Consider the following 22,146-nt stretch of genomic DNA (forward strand, 5'->3'; position numbering starts at 1 on the left):
ATATATATACAAACATGTGGTGTGTGTGTGCATGCACATGCATGTGTGTGTAAATTTGGGATATTAATCTCATATAAGCAAAGTACTACACTTTTGTAAAACTAAGAGAGGCTGGATAGTTCCTTATGTGGATCCACTGCTACACAGATGCCCACTGCCCTCTTTTATAATAAGGCTGGATTTAGCTTCTTTTTGTAGGGCACAATAAATAGGGGGAAAGTGGGCAAAAAGGAACATTGCTGCCCTTGATCCTGGAAGGTAAGATGACTCCTCAAACGTCCTTCCTTCCTATTACAGGAAGACAAGTGTATTCTAGCTACAAAATAATGGATGGGACTAAAAATTTAAATTAAAAAATGGATGATAAGGGAGATAAAAGCCAAAAACTGGTTTATGTCTGAAGTTAGAGAGGACGGCATTATGCTTTCAATTGTAAGGTTAACTAGTAAGTTAATTATGTGTAATTCTAACATAAAGCCATTTCAAGGACTGTCATAAAAGCTCTATTAATTTTCTGTGTTATTTAATTCTGGTTTGGGGCTATTTGTTATATCTATACAATTTGTTATTAATAATTAAATAATATAACTGAAACAAGATCTTTGTATTTAATTTTTTAACATAAAATGTGTGTATCATTTCAGAGATTTCTGCATATTTTGGATCTGGCTCATCTCTGATTTACAATTTTCAAGAAAATTATTCCTTAAGTAAAAATTCCAGCTCCCACGCTGCTTCATTTCATGGTGATATGAAGCTGAGCAGAGAAATGATCAAATTTAGCTTTCGAACAACACGAGCACCAAGCTTACTGCTTTATGTGAGCTCCTTTTATAAAGAATACCTTTCAGTTATCATTGCCAAAAATGGTGAGTGCTTTTTAGATGAGAGTGAGAGAAAATTGAATTAGAACATTAGATTAGTAATAATATGGATCATTCTCATGTTCTTGCCTTTCAAAATACAAACAAGAGGAAAAGTGTGCCTGTTTTTTCTTTGTATTGAGCTTTGTTTTTCAATACTATCCTAGAAATTTAATCTGAAAGGATTACTTAAAATTATTAAAATAGCTTTAGCTTGTTATAATTTTGATGATTTCACACACTCAATGTTAATTTTTTATTTCTATAAAATATTTATCATATTTTATTATTACTTGAAGCTCTTTATGATATTCCATGTAATATCAGTATCAATTTTGTGGTTCATTTTGAAATAAGATGACTATTTGTATATAATAAATATTTCCTACAATTAAAACTAGAGAAATTTTGAGAGGATGTTAACAACCTAGCATTATATATAAGAAAAGGTCCACAAATCTGTTGGTTCTAGTGGTCAGCAATGAAATAGTCATGGGAAATGCTGGCACATCAGTGCAGGGCAATGACTTGTGTGGATTAAGATATGTGTATGCTACAGAAACTTTGTCACAGAAAACCACTTGCTGATGTTTTTTTCTCCTCCCTATATTCAGATTAAAGATAAAAATCCTATAGATAAATTATCTGATTAAGGAAAATAAATTTATAAACTTGAATATATCATTTCAACTAAAATAAATATGGCTCAAGGGCACTGAACACTAAAATAAAAATAATATCGTTTAATAAGTATATTTACCTTCATTTGTGTACCTTTTGAGCTTGAAGCTTATTTATGCATTAGGATATTTTCTTTGTTAAATTGGAGATACCCTGTGAAATAAATTAATTGGCATTTTGCAGGCAGCTAAGTGAGTAATATTAGTTCTCATGGTAAGTGTGGCTAAAAACCATTCATTTAATCCTAACTTCATTCCAAAGTCTATGACCATGACTACTTGGAAATATTTCTCATCTTTGGTAAAACTCCATTTGCTTATAAAAATTCCATTAATCAATTGCACTTTAGGAGTGATAGGTGTGTTTTTTCAAAGATGAGATTATGGAAACATGTTATGCAATATTCCACAATAGTTTGGCATTTCATAATATACTAAGGTGTATCTTTTTAAGCTAGAGGCTAGTGTAGAGACCTGCTTACACTTAGCTGCATATTTGACTTGTAGGGGAAAAATTAGATATTTGCAGGAAAGACTGCTTCTTGGCAACATGCTTGGTCTTCATCTGGAAAGTAGTGCAATTTGACATAGAAGCTGACTTCTGGGAATTATAAAGAAAAGAAACATCCAAATAAGCTACTGTGAATTTTCCACCAGAAATCAGTAGCTAAAAAAGAGTACTCTGAGTTTTTGTAAGTAGTTCTTAAAGTACAATTTAACTAAAACTATAACTTTTCTTCCCTACTTTAGGAAGTTTGCAGATCAGGTACAAACTAAATAGATACCAAGAACCTGATGTCATTAACTTTGATTTCAAAAACATGGCGGATGGGCAGCTTCACCACGTGGAGATTAACAGAGAGGAAGGAGTGGTCTTTGTAGAGGTAATACAGTAAATTCAACGGAAGTGTAGTGGTCACCGTTTTGATTTCCCAGCATGAAGGACTGTCAGCAGAATTACGATAATGAATAGACTAAAGACATCCTTCCAGTGCTGCTCTTGCCCACGCCATAGACAGACTGTCAAATGCGGTCTAGTTTTTGAAAGGATAAAGATTCTGTCCAAGACATTACTGATAGTTGATACCAAAAATGTCAGTATTATACATTGTTCAGGAGGGAAAGCCATCTATTTTATCATATGTACCACTCAGTAGAGGTATTGCTACTCTAATGAAACCAATGGAATTGTTCACTCTACCAGCTTTTGAAGAAAAGCATGAATGTTTTGGCCCTCTACATAGAGGAAAACCTTGTAGCTGAATGACTCAAGAGAAAATACTAACCTAGCTAAAAGTATAAGGTGAAAATAACTTGTATCTTTTTTTAGCTTTGCCATAAGTTTTGGATTTCTCATACAGTGAGAAAATTAGACTGATATAAGGGAATAGAAGGTTGGGGTGCACTGATATCTGAGGGTACAATAAGTTTCCATCTTTGTAAATGACTTTTTTAGATTTGTTTTTCTAACTCTTTGGGGACATACTAATTAATTGCCGATTTTATCATTTTCTTTTGTCTTCCTTTGCTTTCTGTTCTCTTCCCAACAAAATGGCATCCCATCTGGCTGTTTAATCTCATGTAACAATTCTATAGATTGACGAGAATGCAAAGAGACAAGTCCACCTGTCATCAGGTACAGAATTCAGTGCCATCAGGTCTCTTGTACTGGGCAGGATTTTAGGTAAGTAAAGGCATGACCTTCCCCTAATCATGACGCGTAAAGATCAGAAGAGTCCTATTCCAAATATACACATGTGCACATAGGCCACACACAAATTCATCATGCCAAAAGAAATCTCCTGTTTTATTTTAATTACAAAATGAGTGATGATCCAGGCAGAAACTGTACCTTCTCGGAGGTTTATGTAACCATGTGCAGGGACTTCCTGCTGAGCAAGCATGGTCCTTTGGTAGTAATGCTTCTGTGGTCTCTGCATAATGAAGCATGATATTGTTCTCACACTTCCAAAAGATCAAACAATAAAGGCAAAAATAACAGACTATGTATCAATCAGCTGCCAAACACACAGGCTGTCATCTAATGATCAAACTGGGCCCAGGCCTAAGAGAGAAGGGTGGGGGGGCGCAATTGCTTTTCTTCAAGTTCATGAATCTGCTTTAGGTTCTGGCTTGGATCTGTTTACCTTGTTGAAATGTGATAGTGACTTGCCGCTCTTGCTGGAACCCAATGTTTATTTAAATGTGATTATTATTTATATCCACCAATTACTTCTGATATTAGCACTGAAGTAGAAACATACTCTTACTATTTTAACATCAAAATGTATATATATACATTTTTTAATACTTGCCAACAAAGACTAAATGGAAAGAGGGACAGTACGTTTTGAAAGGGTTTTCTTTTTAGTTACAAGTAAATTATAATTTCACATTATTTGGTGGGGGTGGGGGACCTCTTGCAGTCTGATTTTCATTTCTTGTTTGATACTTGACAATAACCTGGAATATTTTGCCCCAAATAGTAAATGGAATGTTTTATTTTTTGAACTCTTCAGCTATTTGTACCTTGACTAATCATTCTTTACATTCCCTGTATATAATCTCAGAATCCTGAGAATGTTTGATTAAAACCACGGGTGAATGATCAAAATACTGGCCCTTGAGAAGGCTAATAGTTAAATTTATAAATATTTATAGGCTTTTTAGGACTGTGATGAGCACCAAAATTGTGTGCAATCATTCTCCAAACAAACAGGAAATACAAATTGCAATGTTCTCTCAGTATGCTGGAGTGGACACGTGCAAAGTACTTCTTAGATATTTGGAAGCTTAACTGAAAAATTCAAAGTGAGTTTCATTGTGTAAATTATGTAAATTCAACTATAGTAATAAAAAAAATCAAGTAAATATAACAAATCCTGATCTCAAGAGTTCCTCAGTCTAGCAGGGTCTGAGACAAGGCATTACATAAAAATGTAAAACACAAGATAGAAAATTTTAACAGTCATGCATAATGTTAATACAACCATATTTCTGAAGAAATAAAATCTTCAAATTTAATGCCACAGTTACTGATGAAAATACTTTTTGTGAGTAGAAATATGTTAAATGTATTATAAAACAATTGGGAAACTTATCTGCATTCTATTAGGAGGATTGCATTAATTAAACAGGAATAATAAGATTCATTATATAAATATTTCCCTTTTTGCAAATGAGTCGAGAGATAAGTAGGGAATTAAAGATGTTAATGTTTTTACTCAAGAATAGCATATTATTAAAATGCATATCACTCATACTGAGAAGTAAGATTAAAGTCCAGATTCAACAATGAATTTTATAGTCTGAATCAACTCATTCTTCTAAAAGTTTAGATAAGAATTTATATGGCATGTACCTAAGGTGTGGATCTTGACCAAGGGCTAATGCTCTATTCAAGTCATTTGTAATTCAAAGGAAAGTAATAATTTATGGTCAAATTTGGTGTGGTATATGAATTTACAATAAAATATATGTAGTATATTATTATATTTTAATATAGCGTATTAATTTATAATAAAATAGATGCTAAAATGGAGCTAATAATTTTCCAGAGAGTGTTCAGTCTTGGAGTTTCTTATTATGTTAGACTGGGTCCTCCAAGAAGCAGTTGCTAAGACAAAATTAACCATGTGAAGATTTTATTCAGGGAACACTTGTAAAAAAGTAAGTGGAGACAGAGCAGGCCAAGACTGGCAGAGCCATCAGATGGCCATGAAACTCTGCCTCCAAATGAAGGAGAGAGAGAGGAAAAGTTAAAAGAATCCTGGAAATCTGTGCAATCTCAGAGGGGTCGAGCAGTCTTTGGGGAGCCCTTGAGTCAACTAGCCATCAGAAGAATCTCCTGTTTCCCCAGAATGAGGAACCTCTTAGGAACCTCTGCTATGATCAGCCACCACTGGGAACCACCCACAGGAAGCATGGTCTTGGCCCAAGTATAAAGATAGATTTCAGAGTCTGGAAGCTGAGGTTCTTGTTTGATTACTCTCCTCTAGTTGGAGGTCTGCAGGGCACATTCTTGGGGCCCAATGCTTACCAATATGTTTTTTCTATTTGGAAGCCTGTGTGGCTCAGATTCATCTAGCACATACTCTGTGATCACCTGCCATGTATACAGAGAATGCCATTCAGCAAGGTGGACATTACACCTGCCCTCAAAGAGCTCATGGTTATTGGGCATACACATAATGGTTATACAAAACGTTCCTGTGTATCCAGTTGAGTATAATGTATCCTAGGTTGCTTTAAGATAAAATAGTTACAAATTACCCTCCAAAAAAATGAATTAAATATTTGTAGCATTTTATAATTTCTGAATATTTCTTTTAAGAGAGCATAATATAAACATTCATCAGTCTTTTTTGGGGGGGAGTTGTAATTTGTCTGCCTTTTCAACCAAGGACAGAAGATATGACCATTCACTGCCATTTTAGATGGAAACCCAGAAAGGACATATTTTCCCTCTTTCAACTTTCTCCATTACTCATATTTTAAATTTAGGAAGAACTGTGAGATAATTTTGGATTATTGTCACTGTGAACAAACATTACTAGCAGATACTCAAAAGGAAGGTAAATTTTAGATATAATATAAAACTGTATTATGACAACACGGAAACCATCTCTAACTCCCTATTACACTTAAAATATTTAAGGACTCAATAACTTCTACAATAATAATCACTAGCAGTTGGGAACTGTGGTGGGAAGATCAAGGTTTTCACCAGGCAGCTTAGTTCAGATCCTCCTACGATCAACTTCAACTACATTAAATCTGCTCTTCATATTCATAACTCACTATAAAATTAAGCTCTGAATCCTGTATCTAAATACTTTTCTATGTTGTAATAGTCTTATGATTTATTTTAGTAAAAGCTGGATGATGATTTTCACTCACTCTGAGTGCTCTATATATGGTTTTGCATATTAGAGATCTTGATCAATAGTCATTATTCATCTCTTCTGAGGACGCAGAGCCAGGAGGTACCTCAGCTTACTGCGTGGAGATTAGGCCAGATGTAAATGTCTGTAGTCAGCAAGGAAAGGACAACCACTCAGTCTCCACTGAAGAGCTGTAAGAACAATTTCCAGTGTGTCAGAAATCTTTTATGTAAAACTCGCTTCAGTGCCTAGAGGTGAAGAAAGATCAATCAGATGACCTGAGTCCTGATTGTGAAAGTATATTGTGAAATGACACTTAAGATAATCGTTATTTTAAAAACAAATTTTAAAAGAAAAATACGGCTTAAAACGAAAGCAGTAAGAAATCTACTTACTGTTTTTTCTTCATCAGGTGGATTTTTGAATATTTTAACAATTAAAACATCCTCGGTACATAGAGTGGCTTCATCCTGTGTTTCCAGAGAATTAGCAACATTATTTTGAACTGGCCATACCTAGAAACTTAAAAACACCATTCTCCTCATCATGATTCATGAGTATAGATCAAAGTGTCATGTCCCAAAGAACATTCAGGTTGCTGAAACATGTTATCTGATTTTAATTATAGAGCAAATGGTATGGTAGACATTGGGATTTTGTCAGAGGCTCATATAATTAGGAGGATGTGCTCCAGGTGGGAAGGACGAGTCGGCTCCTTTGACAATGATATTACCCTCATCGCCTTCACTTGGCAGTCAAACATAATAAAACAGAGCTCTACTTACACTTCAAAAAAAAAAAAAAACCAAATGATAAAAGCACAAGTCACACATCTCAAATTATATATTTATCAGCTGCCAAATCTAGGCACCTTTTGTACAATGATAAAACAAGAATAATTTCTAAGATAAAAAAGAGAAAGCAATTGTTTATTTCTTTAATTACTGACATGCTTTAAAATGTACCTGCACCAGGAATAAGTAAAAAATCAAGTCATTATCAGGGACTGACACTATTGTGTGAGTGACTTTATTAAAGAACAGGAATTGATGGATGAGAAGAGAGAATGAGGTTGGCAGGAGAGTTGGATACTTCAGGAGTTTGAGGCACAAAGCAAGGAGATGCTGGCCAGGCCAGCCTAGTGATAAGCTATGAGACTGGTCAGTCAGCGTAAGAGCAATGAAATGTGAATTCTGCTAGCGTTGTCTGTTAAGTATAATAGAGGGTTAGAGATGATTTCTGTGGCATCGTAGTACAATTTGATATTATTACCTAAAAATTATCCTCCTTGCTTGATAACTGCTACTCATGTTTGTTAACAATGAGTGGAGTTAAAATTTTGTTACTCTGGTCCATTTCCTTTGTAAAAATGAGAGGAAGCAGTTCTTTTTTCTTTCTGGTCTTCCTTCCAAAAGGAAAACAGTCTGATGTCATTTCTCTGTTAAGTATATTGTTCACATAAAGTACTGATGCCAAAGTGAATGATTCCTCAATCAGCTCCTTTAAGAGAACTCTTAACTTGGACATTATATAAGGAGTGGTCTCGGGATCCCTGGGTGGCTCAGCGGTTTAGCACCTGCCTTTGGCCCAGGGCGTGATCCTGGAGTCCCGGGATCGAGTCCCACATCAGGCTCCCTGCATCAAGTCTGCTTCTTCCTCTGCCTGTGTCTCTGCCTCTCTCTCTGTGTCTTTCTTGAATTAATAACTAAAATCTTAAAAAAAAAGAGAGATCTCTCTAAGATGTAATTAATCAAAGGAAATATGCAGGTATAAAGTTGCTTTGCTAACTCATTAAGGTTTTGTTGGGTCACAGTGCCGCACATGGAAAAAAAAAATCTCAAGACCATTACACAATCTTGAAATTGCATAAAACCTTTCATGGAAAAATGTGTTCACATCTTGAATGATATAATTTAACCTATTGTAGAATGACCAAAAAATCACTGTTCAAAGGCTGAGTGAAGTTTACAGTTACTATCTATTACTTTTTTATGTCAGATGCATTATGGTGCAAGAACCCTGACAGCAGCAATTCTCTGGTCCATCGTGGTTTGGGAAGAACCAGGCTGCATCAGACAAACTTGGTTCACATTCCTTTGTAATTAATAGGCTCCATTACATTTGTTTTTATGTCCAAAACTCATTGTAAAATGAAGTTCAGAGTTTCTGTTTGTGGATTGTTTTTATGTTAGAAGAGTTTTTGAAAAGCCTGAAGATGTTTTTCACTCATTCTGTGCTGAGCAATAGCTTTGGTATATTTAGAGGCAATGACCCATAGGGATCATTGATCTCTTCTGAGGCTGCAGAGCCAGGAAGTAGCTCAGATTTCTGCAGTGGAGATTTAGGCCAGATGTAAATAAAGTGTGTGGTCAGAGGGAAGAGGGTGTCTACTCCATCTCTTAGAAGAGCTGTAGGAACAAATGTTAGTCTCAGTGATATTTTATGTAAAATATCAGAGCCAAGGGGGCACAGAAAGATAGTTTAATTAGATTACTTAAGGACACCGTGATTTTGTAGATGTCTTGTGACACTTTGGACAGGTCATGTTGAAAGCAGAAGAGAAGTACAGGTCACCCAGAGATACCTAACTATAAATAGCTTTTGTATTAATCAGATTTTCAAGGTCATACCTAAGAGCAGTAGGTTTGGTTGGCAAATAAATACCTTTTATGAAAAACTTCTTCCTTATCCACATAGTACGTACTGTCTGCTTTGCCATTTTACTTTTCCACTAACTCTTGTTTATTGAATCCTGGTTGTAATTGCCTATAATGATAAAAAAAATGCTCTATGGGGTGTCAGCCCTACTCCTCCTCTGATTTATTGCACCATGCTCTGGCAAGCCTTCTTATCTTTATCTTTATGGTTTAAAGATACTAAGATTCTTTTTAAACAAAGTCCTTCTTCATAGATATGGCTAACTACTTGGTTTTGTTTTCTGAGTTTTTCTGTTTGTTAGTTAATGGGAGCCACAGGAAATTTCACAAAGCACTCCTTGTGATTGTTCTTCCATTTACTTCATACCCTTTCCAGAAACAGCACTCTTTCCCTGTATAGAAAGGCATTTCATGCAAACTCTGACTCCTTGGTACTCTTATTTTTCCTGCAGACCTTTTGTTAAAAGGTTTCTTCTTTAACAAAACAGAGGTCATTTCCTTTGTTGGAGAATACATTTGAGGCTAATTTTTTAAAAGGCAAAAATCTGAGTCAGTTAAGGGATTTTTATAACCAGAAACATCCAAAACATGATTGAGTCCTCTCGAGAATTGTGTAAAGCAGGAAATGTCAGTCTTGAATTCTTCCACCCTCCTTGTTTTAATCCTTAACATGATGTTGGTGTTCAGGAGTCAGATAATATGAGAGATAGGTCTTTTTGCTCATTGGCTTTATTAGTGCAATTGTCAATGTCTAGCGAGATATTTAATGCTATGTGTTTCTAAGGCCCGCTTTGCTTATGAACAACATAGTATAGCTATTCATTTTGTTTGGACTCAGTTCTGGGGAGATGGCTGCAAAGCCCCTGTGCTATGCCTTCACTGGTTGTTCTAATTTCCACCCATTGACTCTCCTGAAAATAGGAATTGTTGGTTCCGCCTGGCATGCAGTGGGGAGCCTAGAGGTTGTCAGTGAAGAAACTGTTGGGAGACTCCTTGCCCTCTGGTTGGAAGGAACCAAGGCAGGGACCAGCCTAGGAGAGTCTTGGCAGATCCTAAATTGCATAGATCCCTTCCCTCTGCTTGGAAGTGCTTGGCTTGCAGACATCTCTGGACCCCATGGGGAGAGATTAGCATTGAAAACTTCACAGTGCTGATTTCCCCACTTTGGCAAAGAAGGAAGGAACCTGAACCTTGAGGAGTTCCTGAATCCTGCTGAAGATGACATGAAGTTTGAGTCCTCTCTGTCTAGAGGTTATGTTAGTGTTTGACCTGAACCCTCCATGAGGTGGGGCAGCTATATTGTCTACCTTCTCTGGATGTTGGCCAGCCACCTAGGGAAATCAGGGACTGACAAGCACCTAGCAGATGAGAAAAACAACTCCATTCTTAAGAAGATTCAGTGCGACACCTGGGTGGCTCAGTGGTTGAGCGTCTGCCTTCGGCTGCGGGCGTGATCCCAGGGTCCTGGGATTGAGTCCTACATCAGGTTCCACACAGGGGCCTGCTTCTCCCTCTGTCTGTGTTTCTGCCTCTCTCTGTGTGTCTCTTATGAATAAATAAATAAAATCTTTAAAAAAAAGATTCAATGACCAAAAAGAAGATTCAATAATAAAATAGGAGAAGAAATTAAACCATCAAAATCATCCCCTATCATGGTAAGCCTCTTCAGGGAAACAGATACTATCCTGATGGAAACTTGGTAAGAGGACTTTTCTTTTAGCAAAGCAATCAAAAGACTCTGGGGAACTAAAAAGTATGATTGTTCCAGACCAAAAGTGTCAGTAGGATATTCTTTGTTGTAACTTGAATTCATCACCTAGAAGATCAAATGAATGAAGCGCTTGACTCATGCAAAATTAAGTCCTAAAAAATAAGATGGGAAAAGTAAAATAGCTTAGAGAATATGCAGAGGAAACCCCCCCCCCGTGTGAATAATCAGCAGAACAAGAGAATAAAAGAGTTGAAATGAATGGGGCGCCTGGGTGGTGCGGTGGGTTAAGCATCCACCTCTTGGTTTCGGCTCAGGTCTTGATCTCGGGGTTGTGAGGTGGAGCCCCACATTGGGCTCCTTGCTCAGAGGGGGTTCTGCTTGAGGATTCATCGCCCTCTGTCTCCCTCAGTTCTTCCCTCTCATTTTCTCTCTCATTCTTGATAAAATAAATCTTTAAAAAAAATGAAGGCGAAGCAACAGTTGTGTGCACAATGTATGAAATTTTTCAGGCTAAAGAAAAACCTTGTGTCTCCAGATGAAAAGGGCCCACCGTGTTCTGTGCAAAATTCCTGAATCACAGGTAATCTCACAAAATTTGAGAAAGAAGTAATACAGCCAGAAGATGCTGGAATAATATATACAGACTACTAAGGGAACAGGGCTATGAAGAGTCAACTTTAAAATAGACACACAAAAATCACCTAATCCATCAAGATAAATTTCTGTTCCAGACACACTCCATCACACTTCCTAACTTATTTCTTCGGAGCATTACCACTCTTCACAATTTTCATTAGTTCCTGTTTCTATGTTTATTTTCTGTCTCTGCGACTAGAATGTGAGATGCCTGATATGCAGGCAATTTGTTTCCTATATCGGTAGCTCTTAAAACAAATATTAATTGATTAAGTTTTAGAATTTAAAGTCTTTTTATACAGTAACTTGTAATATGTAAAATGTTTTGGACTTGAAGGTGTAGTTTTTAAAATTCGTCTCGAGGTGTCTGGGTGGCTCAGTCAGTTAAGCATCTGACTCTTCATTTAGGCTCAGGTCCTGATCTCATGAGTCCTGAGATCGAGCCCCGTGTTGGGCTCCACGATCAGCAGGAGTCTGCTTGGATGTTCTCTCCTTCTGCCCCTTACCGCACCAGCTCTTTCTCTCTCTGTCTCAAATAAATAAATCTTTAAAAAGGGGGGGGGGCACACCTGGGTGACTCAGTGGTTGAGCATTTACCTTTGGCTCAGGGCATGATCTCAGGATCCCGGGATCGAGTCCCACATTGGGCTCCCCTCGAGGAGGCTGCTTCTCTCTCTGCCTATGTCTCAGCCTCTCCCTCTCTGTGTCTCTCGTGATAAATAATAAAATCTAATTAATTAATTAATCAAAAGAAAATTCATCGCGTCTCAGATTTGTACCGAGAAGTGAATCTATCCTATTTACATTATTTTTTGGTTCAAAAGGTAAGATTTTTTAAAAGTCTATCAAGATTGTAATCAAGATTTTTAACATCATAGAATGAATGAAAAGCACCCTCCTGATTATGATGCTATTAATGTATATTTCCTTTTCCTTTCTTATTAAAGTAAAAATTCTGAAGCAAGAATGTTTAGAATGTCTTTCTAAACATAAACATCGTTCAAGTGAGTGAATGCTGTGTTTTGGTACTAAGTTAGTTCTCAATGTCTATAGGTGGAAGGAATGGCTTCTATGTAACATAATGCTGGGGTTGGGGGTCACCCGTAGGTTCAGGGAGCCTGTGAACCTGGCTACACAGTGACACCGGAATGCCACATGTCCATCTCCCCCACCAGGAGAGTACTGTATAATCTCTAGGATTTTCAGATTCATGATACTAAAGATTGAATCAGCATTTTTATCATTAGGTATAAAGTGGGAATGAAAGTGGGACAAAACGGGCCTTCTTCAGCATTCTTAGTATAACAAGACGGGCTCAGTCAGAGCCAGGTTGTCCAGAGTCACTTCAAGAATAGCTGCTCTCAAGCCAAAAAAAATAATAACAAAATAAATAAGAGGCACTGCAGAAGGTATGAAGGGAGAAAAGGAAACAATGTGTCAATCAGAAAGCAGTTCGTAAATAGCAGAGCCCTGGGATTTGGAGCCCAACAGGCCTGACTCCTGCACCCAATGCCCACAGCTCTGCAGCCCCAGGCAGTCAGGACGGTTCCGGATCCCAGTGTCCTGCCCCTAGGACTGCAGTCAGACCCTCAAGGCTACTGCGAGCTGTAAATGGGAATATGCAGATCCCTTAGAACAGTGCCTAGCACATTAGAAATACTCAATAAATACTTAATACCTGTGACACTATTTTGTAAAGAGAGAAACAAAAATGTGAATTGGGTCTGTGTCCCTGTATTACATGCAGAGCAGGTGAGAGCAGTCCTGCCATGCTTCTGGTCACATTGGGTAGATGTGTGCATTGCAGTCTGATAACATTTGAACTTTAAAACTCTACAGTTAATTCCTCTTGTTTAGATTTCAGGCTCGCCAAGCATAAAATATAAATATATACTTCACCGTAAGACCATAAATTAAGGGCAGCCCAGGTGGCTCAGCGGTTTAGCACCTGCCTTCGGCCCAGGGCCTAATCCTGGAGACCTGGGATCGAGTCCCACGTCAGGCCCCCTTCAGGGAGCCTACTTCTCCCTCTGCCTGTGTCTCTGCCTCTTTCTCTCTGTGTCTCTCATGAATACATAAATAAAATATTTTTTTAAAAAAAGACCATAAATTAATATTCTGGCGCTCAAGCCAATCTCCATTTCACAATGTCATAGACTGTGACAATAGTCACAGTCACAATAGTTAACAGAGTTAACTAAACTCTTGCTAATATGGGGGAAGGGTTTCTTTTTTTTTTCTTAAGATTCTATTTATTTATTCATGAGAGACACAGAGAGAGAGAGGCAGAGGGAGAAGCAGACTCTATGCATGGAGCCTGACGTGGGACTCGATCCCGGGTCTCCAGAATCACAACCTGGGCTGAAGGCGGCGCTAAACCGCTGAGCCACCCGGGCTGCCCGGGGGTGGGTTTCTATCTAGAGGGGAGGCATGAGTGACAGGCAGCAGGGAACCAGAAAAGGCCGTGAGGCATGAACATTTTCACTGCTGCACAAGAGCAATTAGGGCGGCTCTCTAAGCACTTTGGGGTGTAGCCTCCAGCGTGTGGTAATATCATGTCCCTGCATGTTCGGATGCGTTCTTGGGGTACCGGAAAGGGTGCAGCCAGACCGAATGGGCAATTGATAGGGGAACTCCAGAAGCTCACCTTTCCCTCTAGCTTCTGTGATTTTCATGACTTACGTCTCAAAAGCGGAGCTGAATTCATCTCCAAAGCAGGCAGCACTTTAATCTTTTTACTCCAAGCCCTATCCCAAATCATATTTCATCTGGGTTAAATTTACCATCTCACGAACCCTTCCTTATCAGTTCAAAACCCGGCCCATGCTTATGGAGGCTTCAGTCATTTCCAGAGTTCCCCACATCATCATATTAAATTAGCCATACTTAGAAATTTGCCTTCATTAACAGGCTCACCATGGAGAGACTAAATGGATCTGACTCTTTTAATAAAGCCCAATAAAGGGGAATCGAGTCTACGGTGTGTATGTTGCTATTGTATTATCAGCCTCCAGACATTCCATCTGCAGCCTTGCCTGTTTGCTTGTGCCCCGGTATTAAGATCTGGGTGTTTCTTTGGATCCGCAGAACACGGTGACCTAGATCAGGAGACGGCGCTGGCCGGCGCACAGGGCTTCCTGGGCTGTCTCTCTGCCGTGCAGCTCAGCCACGTGGCCCCTCTGAAGGCCGCGCTGCAGCCCCGCCACCCCGCCCGCATCACCGTCTCGGGACATGTGACAGAGTCTAGCTGTGTGGCCCAGGCTGGCACTGATGCCACATCGAGGGAGAGGACACACTCCTTTGCAGGTGGTGTATGGCTCCTCCTTTACGCAGTACCGAACACCCTCATCCCCTGGACGTGTACTGAGTCTTCCGATGCTGCTGTGGCAGTGTGTTCCCACAGTGGTTTCTGGAAACTGGTTTTGTTTGTTTGACTCCCAGTTCTCTTTGCCATTTCTTTTCTAGATTCCCAACGCTTGTTCATGTGGGCCACAGTATTTGACACTGCTGATGTTAAAATAATTGTCGACAGAGATCCCACATTGACCTCCATAATTCTGCTCTGGTTTAAGATGTTTTAAGATTTTTTTTTCAAAATTTCTTCTTTTTACTTCGCTATATCACTCCCTTCCCCTGTCCTCTTTTTTATCCTTTAATTGCAGATCATTCAGGAACAAGAAACGACAGAGAACCCCTAGCTAATGCAATCAGAAGTGACTCTGCAGTGATTGGAGGTAACAGAAAGGCAGGATGAGCTCTTCTTTGGTACTTCTCATTACTAGGAGTGGTGACTGTTTAGCATCAGAGAAACTATGAAGAATCCACACATATCCCCCCACGTCAGGCACTGAAGCTTGAGGTCAACGAGGGTGGTTTATTATTTATACTGGACTGTCTTTTAGAATCTTCTTGAATTCCCGAATTCCTTGAAGATTTTCAGTATAAATAATTGATAATTTCACCAAGGCGCCACACTCAAAGAATAGTTCCTAAACTGTGTAAAAATGAATTCTCATTTAGCTTGAAAGTGGCCTCTTCTACAATCCCTAGGGAATTCTGTGTATACTTGAGGAAGAAGTATTATTTTTGTTGGTCTCTTGGACTGTGTTGTACTGCTTCTGCAAAGGTTTATGTAAAAAATCAAGAAACCCTCATGTTGTGGTCATGCTCAATAAAATGGATATGTCCATGCTTTAGGTGCTCACATGAATGAATATTACATTTTTAGTTGCATTTTTGTCAAATATTAGGCTAATGGAATAAAAATGATTCATAATTCCTTTAAACTGCAGAATTAACACACAAAAATTTAAAGTATATCTTCCTGGCCATGAAACAATATTCTCTGAGACGTAATCTATTTAAAACCAGCCTCCCAAATATACCTTCTTCTTCCCAATGAATGGTCTTAGGAAGGTTATTAATCGGATCATGGAAATGCTAAGTGGCTCACCTTTTCTCCACACTCTGCATATGATAAGTATATAAAAGTAAACAGTTATTTTATTACATTGCCAGATAATGTGATGACTCTTTTACTTGGGCAGTTTATGTGAGCTGATCCATTTTGTTCTATTTTTTTTACACCTCTACTGATCCAAACATCAACTTCCTTTAACTAGCTAGGATTTTCCTGAGGCAGAGAATAGACTAGTCAAATCTTTGTGGGGATATTAACAATTTAAAGTATTTTTCTTTTATCAAACTAATGGTGTATGAATTCAAGACACATTAAGAGAATTCCCATCGAGTCATGTAGCAAGCAAAAAACAAACAACATGACCTGCTTAGAAGAGTAGTTAATAACTGCATGTCTAAAAGAAATGCATCAATATATTATTATTAATACATTATATGGTAAAAACTCATTTAAAGCTATAGCATCTAATGTGCTTCACGTTTTAAACTAGGATTTCTTGCCAAACAGATTGTCTTTTCTCATGATGGTGCTTCGTTTGTACATTTTAACTCGTATAGATAGAGGGAGACAGACGCAAAGATAGATATCCATAGAGAGTGATTGGATAGTCAAGCCAACGTTAGAACAAAATAGTTAATCTGTTAAAATAGTGTTGCTTTGGGCAGAGCCCATTTGCAAGATTTATAGAATAAAGGAGGGGTGTGTTGATAAGTCATTCTTTGTTATTCTGGAATGGAAACAAGTTCTAGGCCACCTGTGAAATCTCCCTTGGCTGGAATGCAGAGCGCAAGAGGGACAACATGGCCATTTTGCAGCTCAGGAGGCTAAGAGTCTAGGAATCCAGTGGTGTCTGCTTTCGGCCATTGCAGGACTGAGCTTCAGAAGCAGAGCAGCTGGGCACGGCCATTTAAGCTCAGAAGGCCCTGCCTGGGACCACGTGCGATTTTTCTGCTAAATCACAGAATATCATCCTCTGGGGTGTTTCTCCATCTGGTAGCATCGTAGTATAATTTTTCATCCCTTGTCTAGTTGCTCGTAAATTGCACCCACTGTGTAACAATAATTAATCCATTTAAAATTTCTCCAAATTGGCTAATCACCCCTTGCTCTACATTTTGGATGATCTTTGTCTTCACTTACAAACACTGAATAATGTAAGATGGGAAAATTGTTTAATAAGACATTTAAAACTGGTGGCCCAGATATTATAGAGGGTTTCTGGCCAGGCTACAGGATATGAGTGGTGAGATTTAGACAAAAAGAAAGCTACGAAATTTCTTCATAAAAATACATTCACACGGAGCTTCAGATGGCAGTGTCATAGAGTACAGTGATTGGCCATATTTTATTTAGTGGGTTCTTTTTTTATATATATAACAGGTTAGATCAAGATTTTTCTTGGACATGACAAATCCTGACATAATACCTTCCTCAAATTAAAGGAGATAAATCACATACATGGAACAAAATAGTTCCAGAGTCCATTCATAATTATGACTGTCTGGATGTCCTATCTGGGCCACTGTAATGTTGATGTCTGTTTTATAATTGCTGTAACCTGCTCTCTGTAGTAGACTTCATCAAGTTTTCACATTGAAATTATTCAGAATATAAGAGAGCTTGAAACAAGAGGCCTATAACAAGAGGCCAGACAATAGAAAGAATTATAGCAACTCAACTAATGAGTGGCCAATTATATAACAAGTGTATTTTACTATTAAAATTATTATTTATTAATATTAATAATAACAAAAATAACCATATCCATTAGTAAATTCTTCAGATTTCAAGTGCAGAATTTGGTTGCCACATTTATATTAGATTTATGAGCAAGGAATTGCTGTCTTTCTCAGGTAAGGTTGACCCAGCCAAAAATCAGCTCAGCCATTGACAGAATTATGATTTGCTATAGTGAATCCACGCCTTAAATCATGTGCTCAGGAATCCACAGTGATTGGTGGAAATCACAGTTTCTGGCAATTATGATTCAGTGTGTTAGCTTAGTGGACTCCATTAGAGTTAAATGCACCTAACTTAAACTGAAATGAAGAGTCTTAGCTTTACAATATGATAGTTGATCCACAGTAATGTTTTCTCTGTAGTTATTTTTGCCTAAAAACAACTACATAAGTTAATACTTCCTCTGTTTTCATTAGAAAAGTCTTAAGTATTAGGAAATTCTCAAACTCATGGTGACAGGCATTAGTGTTCCAAATTCTGTTTTTCATTTGAAAGCCTGACCTTTATCACTGGCAGCATATATTGTCAGTTGTTTTTCTTGAAGTGACAGGCTGACTTCACTCATTTCAGAGAAAGTATCTGCCGAATATCTGAGTCAAAACAATCATAGTTTGGCAGTCATTCTTTCAAAGAAAACTGGTGATCAGAAGCAAAAAAGTAACTAGTTGAGCTCACAAGTCAGCTGTTCACACAAGCACTTTTCCTGGAGACAGCCATCACACTTGGAGATACACCCCAAGTACTTTCCATTTCATCACCCAACATGTTAAAAAGGCATATAGTTAAAAGTCAAGATTTCATAAAATAAGTAATTTTTAGTACTTCATCAAGGACACTCTTAAATGAATCTGGCTTTTTTCCTTTCTGTCTGGGGTTGTCTGGCAGTATAATAATGAATTCAGTGACCGCTATTAGTTTGGTAGCCTTGCCTTAATTCATGCTAACGTACCAGGAATTTTACACAACCCTGTTTTACACTGACGGTGGATATGTCAACACAATGGAAAAGGAGTCTTAGAATTATTATGAAAATAGTTTTGACTCTGTGGACCTTCTCCAAGTGTCCTAGGGACCAACAGGGATTCACAGATCACATTTTGAAGAACCACTGGCTCAATGTAATGCCAAGGGTGAAAATCATATATTGGCATAGTTAACAGTTGTTGTATTTAAATCTTTTATTTACAACCAGATGCTTCAAAATATCAATATTCCTCATATAGAAATAGCCTAAATAATCTATATTATTTGTATGAATATATTTAACTAGTCAGGATTATTCAGAGACATATATCCTGTTCCTCCTATTCAGCAGTATGGCAAACTATTGAGAATCAACTGAATTACAATGTTTAACTATTTAAGCACAAAAGTACATTGAATTATTTTATAAGATAATGAAAATTTGTGTATTAATATGCAGTGACCACATGGTCTTAGGGGCATGTCAAAAGCATCTTGTGTTTAATGTAAAAGCACTAAAAAAATAAAATAAATGGAAATGTACTTAATAAATCCAGTTTGATATACATGCAGAATAAATGGAGGCAAACCTATAGGGCTGATAGAACTCAGAAGCAAACTCAATGTATCATGATACCATCCGATCCAGAAATACCTGAGGTTTTCATATTTTTAATTTATATATACTAGATGCTTGATTTATGTAGAAAATAATTGTTATGACTTATTAAGCAATGAAGTCAGCAGAGCTTCTATTCTGACAAAAAATTCTGATTTTGCGTTGTTTTTCTCTTCTCTCACTAGGTTTGATAGCTGTTGTGATCTTTATCTTGCTGTGCATCGCTGCCATAGCCATTCGCATTTATCAGCAGAAAAGGTTATACAAGAGAAATGAGGCAAAAAGGTCAGAGAATGTAGACAGTGCTGAGGCTGTTTTGAAAAGTGAGCTTAATATACAAAGTGCAGTCAATGAAAATCAGAAAGAGTACTTCTTCTGATTGGCAGCTGTGATTTAACTTGCAATTCCAACGGTCTGTTTTAATAGCCAGGGGCTCTCAACGGACAAGAAAATGTTCTTACATTGAATGTACAGGCACTGGATTTGCAGTACTGCCATCTTGCCATATCCAGACTCGAGATGGCCCCAGGAGGTCTCATCCAGTGACGTATTTCCCATAGCAGTCGTTCTATAGAACAAGGAATTAGATATTGCTCTTAATTTCCAACTGTTCTGATAGAATCTAAAACGGAAGGTTAACTCACTTGATGACTACGGTTTTTAAACTGTAGCCCTGGTCTCTCAACCATGTGATACATCAGTTTCGTTAGAGATTAAAAAATTGGACTATACTGACCTTGCTTTATTTGAGAACATGCGCTGTGTTTGCTTTAGTGTCCCCCATGGTGTTATTCATAGACCTGGAAATGCTTCTCAGATCCTGTTTGGCTGGTGTTTGCATCTGCAGTGGCCAAAAATATATCGACCCCCTCTGCCTTTCTCTGTATTACATTCAATACAATTTATCAGTAGTCTTGAAAGATGTTTTGTTGTCATTGGTTTGATTGTATTGCTGTTTTTCTATTTGACTTTTCTTAATGATTTTGAATACATTAGGTTTTGAGCGTCTGAGGTTTTCAGCTCTGAACGTAAAATTCATATGTAACAAGACTCAGAGAGTGCATTGGTTGTCAGTGTGTGACGTCCTGCCTTTTAAATTTCTCATAATCTGCTATCATTGTTCAGTAGTGGCAGTAGGTAAGACGCTGGATAATGCCAATTTCCCAAAGAATGTGAAATGTTTGCAACTACTAAACTTGTTGATATAAAAAACACGGTTCTTAACAATGCAAAAAACTTATTTTTATTTACAACTGTAGTGTCTCATATGAAATATACTTTTGAGAATATTTTCCCCGAACCTTATGCTGGTTTTCATAGGTTTGTGCTTATGGTTTTCTAAAGCTTATCACCAAATATTCTTTGATCTCCCTTAAGTATATTCCATGGAGTATATTCCTTATGTATTAGGAAAAAAGAGACAATTTTAAGTGGAAAGCCCTATTCCCCATTCTAAAACATATACTCCTTCAGACTTACATTTTTCTGTGTACTGATCTCCAGGACAGACTTTTTGAAATGTAAGCTGCAACTATGCCCCCTTTTACCAAAACCAATGGAGTAGTTAAAGGATGCTCACTCTAAGGGGTGATGCCGTATTATATGATCTGTGCTAAGTTTGCCATTCTGTCCTTTCTCATTTATGGTGATGGGGTGATTTCTTAAAAAGTACCAAAAATCAATATAGCCTACTAACTAGTGCGTTCCTATTAGGGTGCATATACATACCAAGAGATCAAAGAATTATCAGTAACCTTATGAAACTTGTTGCACTAATGGATTTTGAGGCAAAAGCAAACAAGATGCGTGCATGTTGTTATCTTAAAATTTCATAGGCCAATTATATAATAAGGCACATTGCTATTTATGCTCACACGTTCCAGGTCCCTGGCAAAGAAAAATTGGATTCCTCAATTTTGTAGACACCAGAACAATTTGGAAATACATAAATTAAGCATCTTATTTCCCTTTTGAACCTCCTTAAAAAAGCTGCCTGTCTTTTCTATAGCACTATATCCATTTTGCTGTTTCTGTAAATGCCTGACTAAATCTTAGGATATGGATTAACATAGTAGTTTATGAAGGACCTATATTGATAAATGGCATACTTTTTTTTAATTGAAAGACTTGAAGAATTGCACACAGAAATGGTAGTTTTTATTTGATGCAAAGCTGAGTACAAGCATCATAACAGCCCTGAATCTGTTGCAAGTGTTCATGTGATTTAGTAGCCGCATTAACCTGGCTGGGATGTAGACAGGTTTATAGATGGTGAAGCCTCATGGTAGTGTGTGGTCCGCACTGCTAGAAACTGCAATGTTATGGCATCAAAGTGCATTGATTCATCATATGTCATGATTTTCATGTCCTGATTTGTAATCTATTCCTTCTTTTTTTCTTAATAAAATGCATTTTTGAAGTAAAATGCAGAATATATTTTAAGAGACGTTGTATAAAAGTTTAAAATGAGGGAATTATACTGGATTTTCATTTTCTTAAAACAGTAAAAAGATGTGTAGATGTGCACCTTCTTTACTGGTGGTCTGTATTTTTTCAAGTCTTTTGTTACATTCCATGATTATTATGAATTATTAACAAAAACTTCATTTGTCATGTATTTTCCTTTTGAATGGACACAAAAATGGAAAAATGTTTATTGATTATAACAAGTGAAAGAGGCTAAACCGTGTTTAAAGTTTTGCCAGAGACAATACCTGTCAGCAATTGCTTGTTGAAATGTTTTGTATATTTAAATTGGTTCATATCATTTCACTTCAGCAGAAAGCTTGGAGAGTGAGCACTATATTGATACATGGGATTATATGAAGGAATATAGTGCACCCTTCTATAATATAAAAGTTTTAAGAATTCCTTACCTGTGATTTCAAATGAAAATGATATATAATTAGCATTCTCTTTTTGAGATGACTAACTTTCCAAATCTCATTAAATTCAAATATGCAATATGCAAATA

The 22,146-nt window shown here is 37.4% G+C and overlaps 1 protein-coding gene across 1 annotated transcript in view; it reads left to right on the forward strand.

The window, feature by feature from the left end:
* The window catches only part of CNTNAP4 (contactin associated protein family member 4), a 247,457-nt gene extending 225,789 nt beyond the window's left edge, over positions 1–21,668 (forward strand). Inside the window, 6 exon segments of the mRNA XM_055304701.1 lie at positions 645–869; positions 2,294–2,427; positions 3,140–3,227; positions 14,518–14,736; positions 15,093–15,164; positions 19,358–21,668. Of these exon segments, the coding sequence (XP_055160676.1) occupies positions 645–869; positions 2,294–2,427; positions 3,140–3,227; positions 14,518–14,736; positions 15,093–15,164; positions 19,358–19,551 (932 nt within the window). The 3' untranslated portion in view covers positions 19,552–21,668.
* The last annotated feature ends 478 nt before the right edge of the window (positions 21,669–22,146 follow it).

Source organism: Nyctereutes procyonoides, unplaced genomic scaffold, assembly GCF_905146905.1.
Source record: "Nyctereutes procyonoides isolate TBG_1078 unplaced genomic scaffold, NYPRO_anot_genome, whole genome shotgun sequence".
NCBI classification, from domain to species: domain Eukaryota; kingdom Metazoa; phylum Chordata; class Mammalia; order Carnivora; family Canidae; genus Nyctereutes; species Nyctereutes procyonoides.